The following is a 12,423-nucleotide window of genomic DNA, read 5'->3' as shown; positions in this document are numbered from 1 at the left end:
TAGGCTTTGTAGGTAATCTCTAAGTAGGCTACAATATGTAGAATCTATATAAGATTTATATGTATGATTTACATAGGCCAAATGTTTTAGAATCTATGTAGGCTTTGTATGTAAGCTCTAAGTAGGCCTAATAGTATAGGATCTATATAGAAATTTTGAGTGCATTCTATGTAGGTCACATGTTATAAGATCTATGTAGGGTTTTAAGTTATCTCTACCTAGGACAAATAACATAGGATGTATAAAGGATTTTTGTGTTCGCTCTATGTAGGTCAAAGGATACAGGATCTACATGGGGTTTGTATATAATCTCTGGACAAGCCAAATAATATAGAAGCTAAATAGGAATAAAATTAATTAATTAAAAATTAATTAGTCGTTCTTTTAATTTTTCTTAAAATAATAATCGATTTATTTTAACTCTATTTAGGTACATATATTTAATAAAAGTAATAAAAAATATTAATAAGAAAAACTTAAATGTACTTAAACATTAATATCATTATTGTCTTTTTTTTTTCTTCTTTCAGTCCTGCCATTACCCCAATCGTAAGAGCGTGTAAGAACGTATCCCATTGCACCAATTATTTCTGGTTTGGAATACTTTTCTTTAGTTGCCATAGATTTGAATGGTATTAGACCTGAAAATTAAAAACTTAATAAAATAATGGTATATTTCAATAACATCTTAAATATTGCTATACAATAAGTATTTTTATATTATCAATTTGTTATTAAAACTGTTAATGAATTCTATACTTATAACAAAAAATTACCCTCAATAAGGTTGCAGCAATTTGTCTTATTTAATATTTTCTTTTCCGGCATTGGTTTCGATGCTGTGAATTTCATTGCCACCTCACGGCTGAATAAAGAAGACAAAATTTGGCGAAGAATTTTTTTTAAATCTGCTCTTAAATCTACGTTGTATAACAGGGCCGATTTCTGTAATAATTAATAATGTATTATTAGTTACAATAATAATTTTAAACTTTTCATTATTCATAATATTAAATTTTCTATTTTACTTACCAAAGAGTGCTGCAGTTCTTTATTAGTAGGTAAAAGTCCCTCTAATTTTTCAAATTCTTCCATAGTTTGCAGTGGAAGGTTAACTTCGAATTTAGAAGCTAAATTCTCCGACATGGTTTCCTGGCACAGAGCATATTGAACGTTCTTCTTTTTTAATTCTTTTAATTCCCCTTTCATATATTCGACATCTTCTCCTATCTTCTGTATCTTATCGAAAATTATATTCATTTTCTCATTAATATTATCTATAAAAAATAAGTATATTGAGAACGCTTATAAATATAAAATATGTACACTAAATAATTCATTTGATTCAAATAATCCCTCACAACAAAAGAATATCCTGAAATCGTCTCCACGATATCCAGGATATCCAAAGTCCCTGTATAAAGGATATATTTCAGATATCTCTAAGATATCCAAAGGACATCCATATGACTTAGTAGATATGTTAAAAGATTTTAGAAAACCAGACGACATATTAAATTAATATCAACATTATATTTAAACAATGCTTAAATAAAAATCCGATAAATAGTAAAATATTATTATACTATTATACATTCTTAGATATCTATAGGATACCCAGAGGTTATCTAAACCACCGCACTTCGAATATTCTCAGGAAATCCAAGGATATTTTTAGGATATTCTGGGATATCCGGTGTTATGCACTCAGAAAAAAATTCGTTTGAAGCAACCAAATTTTGGTTAAATCAACAAAATAAATGCATTGATATACAGTTAACCAAACATTTGGTTGCATAAACCAAACGTTTATTTAGCTCAATCAAATTTTTTCTTTGTTCAAAAAAGTTATTAAAATAAACGAAACAGTTATTTAGATCAAATAAATATTTATTTGAATTAAACAAATTTTGATTGAACTAACCAAAAAATTGGGTAAATATAAAAAAATGGTAAAAAAATGGTTCAAACATATCTTTTTTCTGAGTGTGAGGAATGGTATTTGTTTCAAAATTCAAATAAAAATTATCTACATGCAGAAAACGATAAATATGAAAGGAAAAAAGAAACAGGTTGTTCTTTTCGTTTTCAGTTGTAAATAGATCGAATTGAAAAACGATAAACTTACTAGAATCTTTAAATTTCTTATTTGCCACTGAAGATGACTCATTAAAATTTTGTTTCCTCTTTTTGGAACCATCTTGTTTTTCATTAATAATGCTAATGCATGCAGATGTTTCACCTACTTCAGTGGATGCATTTAAGTCTAAGGAAAAAAGAAAAAAATTAAATGATATGATACGATATTTTACATTAACCTTACAATGTAAAATATTGTAATGTGTAAATACATAATTTATAATAAAAATTTATAACCAAAAAACATACCAGAAGGGTTTTTAATGAGATCTTCATTTAATCCTGGAACGTCAAACAATTGATCAATATCTTCTTCTTCATCAGTATGCGTTTCTTCATTAAAATTTTTGCTAACTTTTTTGACAGGCGTTAAAACCTCTTCTGAATCAGTTGTACAACAGTAATTTTTTTTATCCAAATCTTGAAGCTTCATTAAAGCTTCTTCATAAGTTTCTAAAAAAATACATCCATTCTATGTGAACATTTTTAAACATTTTTCAAACATTCAATTTTTACATAGAAATACACGGTTTTGGACCTGAGCTTCTTGGGATATTATTTTTGTCATTGAATAATAATTATTAATATTATTAATAATAAATTAATTAAATCAATGTTTAATTAAAAATTAATATTACTCTAAAAATTGAAATATATCTATTGTCTACTGAAAAATTTTTAAATTTAAGAACCATACTCATGTTCTCTCTAAATCTGAATTATCTGATAATAATTAATTGAATAACAATTATGACATTTAAATATTCGATGATAATTAAATTGTAACGTTAAATATATAGTGGATAAAAGTTATTCTAGATTAGAATTATGCTACATAAAAATGCAATTGAATTTTATTTTATTTAATAAATAAATAATCTACGAAAGTCTAAAAAGGAATACATTTAATAATAATTTAATGTAATGCAAAATAATTTAAAAAATGTATTTAATTCGAAATAAAAACAAAGAAGAAGACATTCCTACAACATTCTATCTGAATGTTATTTATTAGAATAAATAAATAATAATATAAATAAATAATGCAAATAATAATAATAATAAATAATAATAATAAATAATAATATTATTGGCAAAACACTTCCACAAATGATGACCCATTATTAAGCCGAAATATGTTTAATTATTGGCGAAGATAATTTATACAGAAAGATTGATTAAAGATTGAACACATCATCCGTCGTTGCGACATTATTGGGCCATAAGATTACTTTCATCATTGGCAAAAAGATTTTGCCATAAAAAATTCAAAACTTTTGTCATTGATAGTTTATTTTCACAATTGTCATGGACATGGATAACGAACACTAGCACCATAGACAACAATGCCCTATTCTGAGTAAAAATTCGGATTAATTTAAATTGGGTTGAGAAAAATCTCTATTAGAAAACACTGCATGATTGTAAAAAAAACCTCTCACGAAGTTTACTCACGACAAAAGTCGAACACAAACTGATTTGAAATGACATCATCTTTCACTTGGCAACAAAGCGTATATAAAGAAAAGAACCTTTTCCTTCGAGAAGCATTTTAGGCACATATGCAATTTTGTTTGGAAATCTGATCTGGTGTGAGTGAAATGACGCAATATAAGTACCAAACATAAGCAGCAGAAGATATTTTAAAAATGGAATATTCTAAAATTTAATATCTCTTCAAATAAAATTTTTAAATTATATTACTATTTATTGTTAATTGTTTATTATTTATTGTTTAATATTTATTATTTATTGCTTATTATTTATTGTTTATTATTTATTATGTATTATTTATTATTATTATATTATTATTACATTAAATTAAAGTAAAAGATATATGTAAAAAAAATTTCAAGGAATTAATGATATTAGTAAAACTTACAATCCGAAACGATTGAGAATTTCAAATATAATAGTGACTATACATCGTAGTGAGAAAGAGAGAGTACGCAGGCAAAACTCACTGCGTGTCCCTTTTCAAATTCATTGTTCTCTCTCGCTCTTATGTATCACCTCTCTTTCTATGAAAAAAGGTTTCGCTTTTCATCCCTACTATGGGTATTTTTCTTTCCTCAATCAAGCTAACCATACCATAACCAGAACATATGTTTCAAATGCATTTACGATAGGATTTTCTATTATATTTAAAAAGGATTTATAACTAGCCATTTTTAGTGAAAAGACAATTTTTTTTGTATAACTTAAAAGTGAAACGATAGTTTTCAATCTTCCTATTAAAAAATTTCACAAACTTCCTGCCTGGAAAAGTATATTAAAAAAATCGTGAAAAATTCACAAAAGGAGCCCCTAACAACGAGAAACTATAATAACCAAGACAAATCAGATGTGCACTTTCTGAAGCAGAATATATATATAATAAAAGAAATAAAAAAATAAAGAAATTCAGATTTAGATTTAGAGAGTATTTTACACCTTAAAAAAAGTAATCTTCATTCTAGAGGATTCCTCTAAATGTAATGCATATTTTCCTCTTAATTTTGGTATCAAAAGTAATAATCTTAATTTAAAAGGATTTTCCTCTCGAAAAAATCCTCATAAAGGAAGAATAATATTAAAATATTTTGACAAGTTGAAAATAACCGTAATACACAGGTTTTGAATAAATTATTAGACAATAATGGTTATGTATTGATAATAAAGTACAGTTTTGACGCATTGAATTAAATGTTGATATCAAAACCTCAACAAAAAAAATTCCTAGTGTTATTAATGTCAAGAGAACCAATAATTTTTTTAAATTTGAATAATATAATAAATATTTAATAAGATTTAATTATTTACATTCAAAAAAGGTAAATTATAATAGATTCCTGGAATAAAGAATGAAATATTGGTTTTTAATTAAACATTTCTGAAAAAAATTTCTTGCTTTTTGCTGAGCATCAATAGATTAGATTTAATTACAATAATAATAAAAAATGCTATAGCCAGTTGCAAATATTTAAGAAAATTAGTAAGAAATGAAGATTCATCGAGAGGTTATATTTTCTGTATTTATACCTCCATTCAATATATCCACCCAGATTTAAATCATTTAGTAAATCTTCGAGTCTCTTTTCCATTTTGGAATTTCGATTTATAACACAACACTATTGTGACAAAATACGAAAATTGACAGTTTCGAAAAACAAAAGCGCAAATGTCAAACAGGAAAAAAATGTAATCGATATCATGTATTTACTTTTCCTTTTTTCAAATATACTATAACAATAAATTTAAACATTTAAATGCAAAAGTACTCCTTTTGTCATTGTTCCATTACAACAAAGAATAAAAATATTCTACAGTCAAATGGAATATTCGTATTTTAAGAGGAAATATTCAGAGGATTTTAGAAGAGGAATTTTCCTCTAAATTTAAGATTACTTTTTTTTGGGTGTATATATCAAAAATTTAATTTCAACAAAAAACAAACCTGTCTCCACGATAATTTTGACTTTAAACTCCGGCCAGTCTTCAGGCGCAGATACTTTATTTTTTACTATCTCCCGAATTAATTGAGAATCTTCTTTTGTATATGATGGACCATCCATGAATTTGGCTAATAAACCTCGAACAGAGTCATACCTGATGTGTGTTGCATAAACGACATCGACACTTCTTTTATCACTTGTGGAGTACTCTATGAACTCTACTATTTTAAATACTTTATTTTCTGCCATTTTCCTGCATATGAAATATTGGAAATTTTATTTTTCGGTTAAGTATAAATTCTGTAGTATGAAAAATCGATTATATTGAAATTGTATCAAATAATAATTGGAAAAAATGTAAATGCGTCTAAAATAAAATTATATACAATATAGTTCTACCCACTAAAAGTTCATTAAAATGACTGTTATGTTAAATAAAAAATCGATCAAAAAATTCTGATAAATAAAAATTTGAAAAAATAAAAATTCTGTGAAATAAATTTTCGATTATATAAAAATTCTGTACTATAGAAAATCATTTTAATGAAAATTCTACAAAGTTATATTTCGAACGAATAAAATTCGGCTCAATGAAAATTATATGTATAGCAAGATCCTACTACCATCGTTGTCCCATTTTCCGTCCATTTTTACAAATATCTTGTACAATAATTTAAATGACTCGATGATTAAACCACAACCCAAGTAACATATTACAGTAATATTAAAATGTCCGCCTCATGGTAATATTACCGGTTAATATTACTGTAATATTACACGTTTATTTGAAATACATAAAAATTTCAAAATTTTTTTATGATAAAATAAAAAAAGATAAGAATTAATCAGTCAAATGTTTTTAAGTGTTATTTGAAATTTTTTGAAATATTACAGTAATATTACTGGTTGATATTGTTGTAATACTGTAATATTACAGTAATATTACCATGAGGCAGACATTTTAATATTACTGTAATATTACGTGCTACTTGGGAAATTTCATATGACATAAAATCATTTGACGTAAAAATTAAAATTGTGACGCACTTTGAAAAAAGAATCTTTAACAAAAATAAAATATACTCTCTAAATCAGAATAAGTGAAATTTCACTAAGAATGTTTCAAAAATCTTTCACGTATAAAAATAAGTGTATATTTAAAAATAAGTGAAGTTTCACTTATTTTCAATTGCGCATACACTTATTTTTCGACGTAAAAGACTTTTAAAAAATTATAAGTGAAATTTCACTTATTCAGATTTACAGAGTATCTTATAATTTTAAGCTCGTGTAGTCTAGGTTCCGTTATTCAATGTGGGTATAAGTATTTTTAATTAAATATTTTTAATTTTTATTTACCTCTTATGTATTTTTTCAATATTAATCCTCAAATCGATCACTTCACAGAGAAAATAACTTGCAAAGAAAATAACTTTGATTTTGAGTTGTCACTCGCGGATTTGGTATCTGTCCGGCAAATGCTGAACAGCAACTAAAGATTGAAAGGCTTTTTGAAGAAAAAGTCCTCGGAAAACATCGACAAGTTTCGAACATTTCTATTTCAAAATAAAAAAAATTCACAAATTTTGGGTTTGCATACGTCTATGAAAAAAACGGGTACCGAAAACGTCATAAAATAGTCCCTTTTTAAATGGGAAACCTTTATAGCTGGTAAACTTGAGCCAAACCAGATGTGACAAACTATTCGAAAAGACAAAATACTTTGGAGATAAGAAAAAAATTTTCTATCCTTACTTTATTGAAAAAATTTTTCAGGGTGTATAATAATATTTTATGATTTTCAATAATTTGTAGTAGTGCTTATTTATAATTACAATAATTATTATATTTAATATTTTTTTAAGTAATTGTTTGTCGACAATAATTTAACATTACCCAACCAAAAATTTCAGTATTATACCAGAGTTAACTACTGGCGCAGTACTGGTTCAGCATCAGTACTGGTGCAGTACTGGTAAACCAGTACTGAGCCGATATTGAGCCAGCACTGACTAAAATAGATTTTCATTTTGATTAATACTAGTTTACAAAAAGTTCTAGAGTGAACCCGATGAATAATTTTTTTTATAAAAATTTTTTCACTTTGATTTTATTTTTGAAAATTAAAAGGTATTTTATTTTGCTTTTTTGTGGGTAAAATTATTAAAACAAAAAGTTTCCTGAGACTAATTCCAAAACATTTTGCAAGTTTTTTTTATTGTTTTCAGATATATTGCCTGGAGCAGAGATTTCACTATTGCAGTGAAACTTATCTCTGTTACAGTTAAAGCTTTCTTTTTGTATACAATAAATTACAAAACTACCAGTACTCAGCCAGTACTGAACCAGTAGTGGGTACCAGTACTGGTGCCAACTCTGGCAGCCAATACTGGTAAAATGTTATCATCCCAAAGTTACGCCAACTCTGGCGCCAATACTGGGTGCCAGTACTGCGCCAACACTTGTCAGTACTGCGCCATTAGTAAATTTTTGATTGGGTAATCTTGAATTCAAAATGAACGTAACCGGGTTCAATTTAAAAAATTTCAATAAAAACTCAAATTGAGTCAAACCAGATCATTGTTGCTGCACGTAAATGAGTAGCGTACGCTACTCATTTTGAGTTCAGTTTTTTTCTATGAATATACTTATTGAAAATCTTCTTCTTCGTTTAGTAAAAATTAAAAACTCAAAGGCTGCGCAGTAATTTACTTAGAAATTTACTTTTTATTTAGAAAATTGTCTTTAATTTTACAATAATATTTACAATGGTTATAATACATCTTATTGTGGACCATTACTTTATTGTTAATAATTATTATTATCAATGAAGTAATGGTATCACAACGACAGTTTTTGGTTCATTTGAAGCTGATCTCACAGTTAACTTAACAAGTTTCTTTTTAATTTTGTAAATGGAAATAGTATCCTTTACATTACTTGGATTATCGTGTAATTTCCAGATTCCTAATGTCTCAGAATTTGTTGGATACGTAAAGAATGGTTTTTCTTTAATCCATTGTACACCTTCTACATAAATGTTATCAATATTTTGGCTGTCTCTATAAATTTTCTTTATTTCAAAGCATTTACCGTTTTCAAGAAGAACAATATTGTCAGGACTTTTTGAAGTAAGCACTGCTTGTTGATATTTTATTTTTAATATCTCAGAAAGATTCTCTTTTATTATTGATAATATTTGTGGAGCAGGGGTAACTTTTTTTCTTCTAAAAAACATTTCATGCATACGATTACACAGCTGTTGAATAGGTTTGTTGCCAGATCGCAATGTTTTTTTCATTTTACCTAATAAACTTTCAAATGCATAACTGTTAATTAAACTTAAATGACAATTCATGTTCTTCACATCATCTGCGATATGAAGAAGGTTATGCACGTTAATCGAAATAGTAGATTTTCCATACAATTTTATCATAAGCGAAACAAATCTATTCAAATATAACCTAGCTTCAGCATTATATTTTACTGCTAATTCTTTGCAACACAAAATTCTACAACTGGTGAAAAGTAACAGAAAGTGATTGTAGTACTTTGGAGTTAAAATTTTTTTTAATATTACAATACCGGCGTACAACAAAAAAAAACTGAATTGAGTAGCTTTCCATAGTGAGATTTCATTTAATGTATCAGTCTTACGTTGAAACTCACATGGTATTTGATTTCTCAATTCATATAACATGAAATTTATTATTTCTTTCTGCGATGATGAAAATTTAAATTTTCGAATTGTGCTAGTTAACCACAAAGAAAGTAACTTTTTCATTATGCCTAAAAAACCTAAGTGCATAAAGTCTAAAACAAACATTTTAATCATATTCAAACCGGACAATTTTAATAACGGTGAAACGCCTTTATGGTGTTCAGACTGTTTTTGATCACGGAAACTTTTATCTGTCCTGTTTGTTGCATTCGTATCTGCAAAAATTGTACGGTTTTCGCACCTTTCTCCCATCACCTCACATCTCTCACAAGAAAAATAACCAGCATGGCCTTTTACACATTTTACAAGCGCTCTTGCAGGAGTGTCTAAAATCCAACTTTTCATCCGCAATTTGTACAACTTACCTTCCAGCACGATTCCATTTTTTTGATAATTATTTAATTCTTTTATAAATTCATCTAAAAACAAATCTAAATCTTGAGGTTTTCCAGAACCTAAATAAATCGCAACTGGAAAAGGAGGATAAACATTGTCATGTAAATAATGAACTCTACACAATATAGGCCAAAATTCATTTGAACTTGATTTCCAAAGAGGTGCTCCATCGATATTAATATCTAAATAGATAATTTCATCTGGATGCAGAGAAGGATTAAAACACGAAGCAAGACCTTTTGCAATTCCAAAATACACAAACTCAGCATTTTTATATAAGGAAGTTGTCATAGGTTTAATACAAAAGTCTGTTTTTAGATTTAAAAATGTTGACGCTGTCTTCGGAAGTTGTGGCATTAATCGACGTCGTAGAATAAGAAGCAATTGAGATATAAGAACCCAAGAAATATTACCTTTAATTGCCCATTCTCTCAATTGTTCTTCTTCATCATTTTCTGAATTTTGTAACAAGTCTTCTAAATCGCTAGATTGATATTCGTCATCGTCATCATAACTATAATAAGATTCTTTATCTTGGTCATTAAAAAATTCTTCATTTACTTCTGTTTCTTGAGTTTCTTTATCTGTATTTTGATAAATTACTTCGTTTAAATATCTCTCCTCTATCTTATCAGCTTTCATCTCCTTATTTTCAGCTACATCGTTTATATCCATTCCTATATAATAATAAAACGCAATGTTAATAGTACGAAATTCTTAATTAAAATAAAAACAATAATGTAAAGTTAAGAATTTTACCAAAGTTAGAATTGTTGTCTTCAATTTTTAAATTTTCATTTCGATCTTCAGCGCATTCTGATTCTATTTCATTATTTTCTATCTCGTCAGAATCTGCATGATAAATAAGTTCATTATGATGTTGAACTTTATTTTCATTGATAAACATTTCCTCGTCCTCTGAAGAAATGGTGTCTATAAAATTAAATTTGTAATAATCAATCCTCCATTTTGCATTTTTGAATTTTATGCTTAACTTTAAATTTAGTGAACTAAACCCCCCCCTGTGCAAGTTTCATAAGATTCCACACAATGTAAAAAAATAATGTCCGACATTTTGGATCCGACATTTTTAATTTTGAAACCAAATTAGAATTCAGCGACTCCCAAAACCCGTATATATACCAAGTTTCAAAAAATTCGTTCACAATACATTTTTTTACATTTTGGATCTACATACACTGAAAAAAAATTTATTTGATTCAAATACTTCAAATTATTTGAAAAATATTTAATTGGTTTAAGTACTTTTTATTTGAATCAAAAAAATATGTATTTGATTCAAATAACTTGAATTATTTGAATCGCATTTATTTGAACCAAATAAATTGTATTTGGTTCAATTAAATAATTATTTGAATTGAATAAATGAATTTATTTAATACAAATAATGAGTTACTTGAAACTATTCATTAATTTAATTCAATAAAATATTTCGTTTATTTCATACAAATAAGAAGTATTTGACACAATAAATTTATGTAATTGATTCAAATAAACTGAATTATTTAATACAAATAATTCGTTATTTAATCCTAATACACTAATTTATCAAGATAAATAAAAAATATTTCAATTAATTAAATATTTATTTGGAACGATAATAATGATTTACTTGAAAAAATTTATTTATTTATTTCACCAAATATTTCGTTTTGTTGAAACAAATAAAAAGTATTTGATACAATAACTTTATTTAATGGATTGAAGTAAACTAAATTATTTAATACTAATACCCTATTTTATCAAGACAAGTAAAAAAATATTTCAATTAATTAAATATTTATTTGAAATGATAATAATGATTTACTTGAAACAATTAATTTATTTATTTCGTTATTTATTAAATTCAAATTTTGATTTATTTGAATCAAAAAATTCTTACATTACAAATATATTCTCACATCCGGACAATTGATCAGGATAATAGACAAGTAAATGATGTATGTGGATCAAATACTTTTTATTTGATCCAAATAAATTTCTTTTTCAGTGTAGTAATATTTCCTCAATCTAGTGAATGGATTAAATTAATTCGGTAATATTTCTTCTGCACTTACTAGGTTCTGTCACAAAATCAATTGATCCTTGATGTGCCAAAGATTGCCACTTAAGTAAATCTTTTTTCATTCTTCGATGTTTGCGAACACGCAGTTTTGTTAGTTCTCGACGTCGCTCTTCCATTATAAGCACTCACAATCCTGTCGATACTTGCGCGAAAAATATTCTTTCGTAGAGATATTCTTTCCTCGAAAGACGAACAACTACTGTATAACTGCATAGGATATTTTAGCTAAGTGCATGGTCAGGTTGATAGAAATCCCTTTTCACTTAAGTTATACCTGTAAACTTTCACTTTACAGTTTATACACAGTGTACACTTTTACAGTGTATATAGTACGTATTTCTATCTCTTCCAAAAATCTCGGGCTACACGAGTTAGAAAATTTTAATTTTAGATTAAAAACCCGGTAATATTACTGTATTAATAAAATGTTCGTCTCATGGTAATATTACAAAATATTTCAAAAAATACTTTAAAATATTTGACTGATTAATTATTATCTCTTTGTGTGTTATATCATAAAAAACTTGAAAAATTTTATGTATTTCAAATAAACGTGTAATATTAATGTAATATTACAGTAATATTATTGTAATATTAGTGTAATATTACAGTAATATTATTGTAATGTTACTGTAATATTACCATGA

At 26.5% G+C, this 12,423-nt stretch overlaps 2 protein-coding genes across 2 annotated transcripts; both read right to left on the bottom strand.

Annotated features, from left to right (window-relative positions):
- Nucleotides 1-411: 411 nt before the first annotated feature.
- LOC127289420 (uncharacterized) lies at nucleotides 412-5,822 on the bottom strand. Its single transcript, XM_051317352.1, has 6 exons — nucleotides 5,576-5,822; nucleotides 2,389-2,592; nucleotides 2,129-2,266; nucleotides 1,033-1,277; nucleotides 777-945; nucleotides 412-641 (listed from the first exon to the last, which is right to left on the bottom strand). The coding sequence occupies exons 1-6, from the start codon at nucleotides 5,820-5,822 to the stop codon at nucleotides 487-489; spliced, it is 1,158 nt and encodes a 385-aa protein (XP_051173309.1). The 3' UTR covers nucleotides 412-486.
- A 2,575-nt stretch (nucleotides 5,823-8,397) lies between these two features.
- LOC127289419 (uncharacterized) lies at nucleotides 8,398-11,892 on the bottom strand. Its single transcript, XM_051317351.1, has 3 exons — nucleotides 11,769-11,892; nucleotides 10,450-10,623; nucleotides 8,398-10,367 (listed from the first exon to the last, which is right to left on the bottom strand). The coding sequence occupies exons 1-3, from the start codon at nucleotides 11,890-11,892 to the stop codon at nucleotides 8,398-8,400; spliced, it is 2,268 nt and encodes a 755-aa protein (XP_051173308.1).
- Nucleotides 11,893-12,423: the final 531 nt, after the last annotated feature.

Source organism: Leptopilina boulardi, unplaced genomic scaffold (assembly GCF_019393585.1).
Source record: "Leptopilina boulardi isolate dan_hultmark-lab unplaced genomic scaffold, ZJU_Lbou_2.1 LbouV2_408, whole genome shotgun sequence".
NCBI lineage: Eukaryota > Metazoa > Arthropoda > Insecta > Hymenoptera > Figitidae > Leptopilina > Leptopilina boulardi.
This window is presented reverse-complemented; position numbering and strand designations above follow the sequence as displayed.

What these genes read in the sequence shown, in the direction of transcription:
- LOC127289419 (XM_051317351.1), bottom strand. Translation starts at nt 11,892, where the DNA reads ATGGAAGAGCGACGTCGAGAACTAACAAAACTGCGTGTTCGCAAACAT. An exon ending in TGATTTTGTGACAGAACCTA is followed by an intron (nt 10,624 to 11,768) that starts GTAAGTGCAGAA and finishes TTAATTTTATAG; the next exon opens with ACACCATTTCTTCAGAGGAC. An exon ending in AGACAACAATTCTAACTTTG is followed by an intron (nt 10,368 to 10,449) that starts GTAAAATTCTTA and finishes ATTATTATATAG; the next exon opens with GAATGGATATAAACGATGTA.
- LOC127289420 (XM_051317352.1), bottom strand. Translation starts at nt 5,822, where the DNA reads ATGGCAGAAAATAAAGTATTTAAAATAGTAGAGTTCATAGAGTACTCC. An exon ending in CAAAATTATCGTGGAGACAG is followed by an intron (nt 2,593 to 5,575) that starts GTTTGTTTTTTG and finishes GTATTTTTTTAG; the next exon opens with AAACTTATGAAGAAGCTTTA. An exon ending in AAGAACTGCAGCACTCTTTG is followed by an intron (nt 946 to 1,032) that starts GTAAGTAAAATA and finishes TAATTATTACAG; the next exon opens with AAATCGGCCCTGTTATACAA.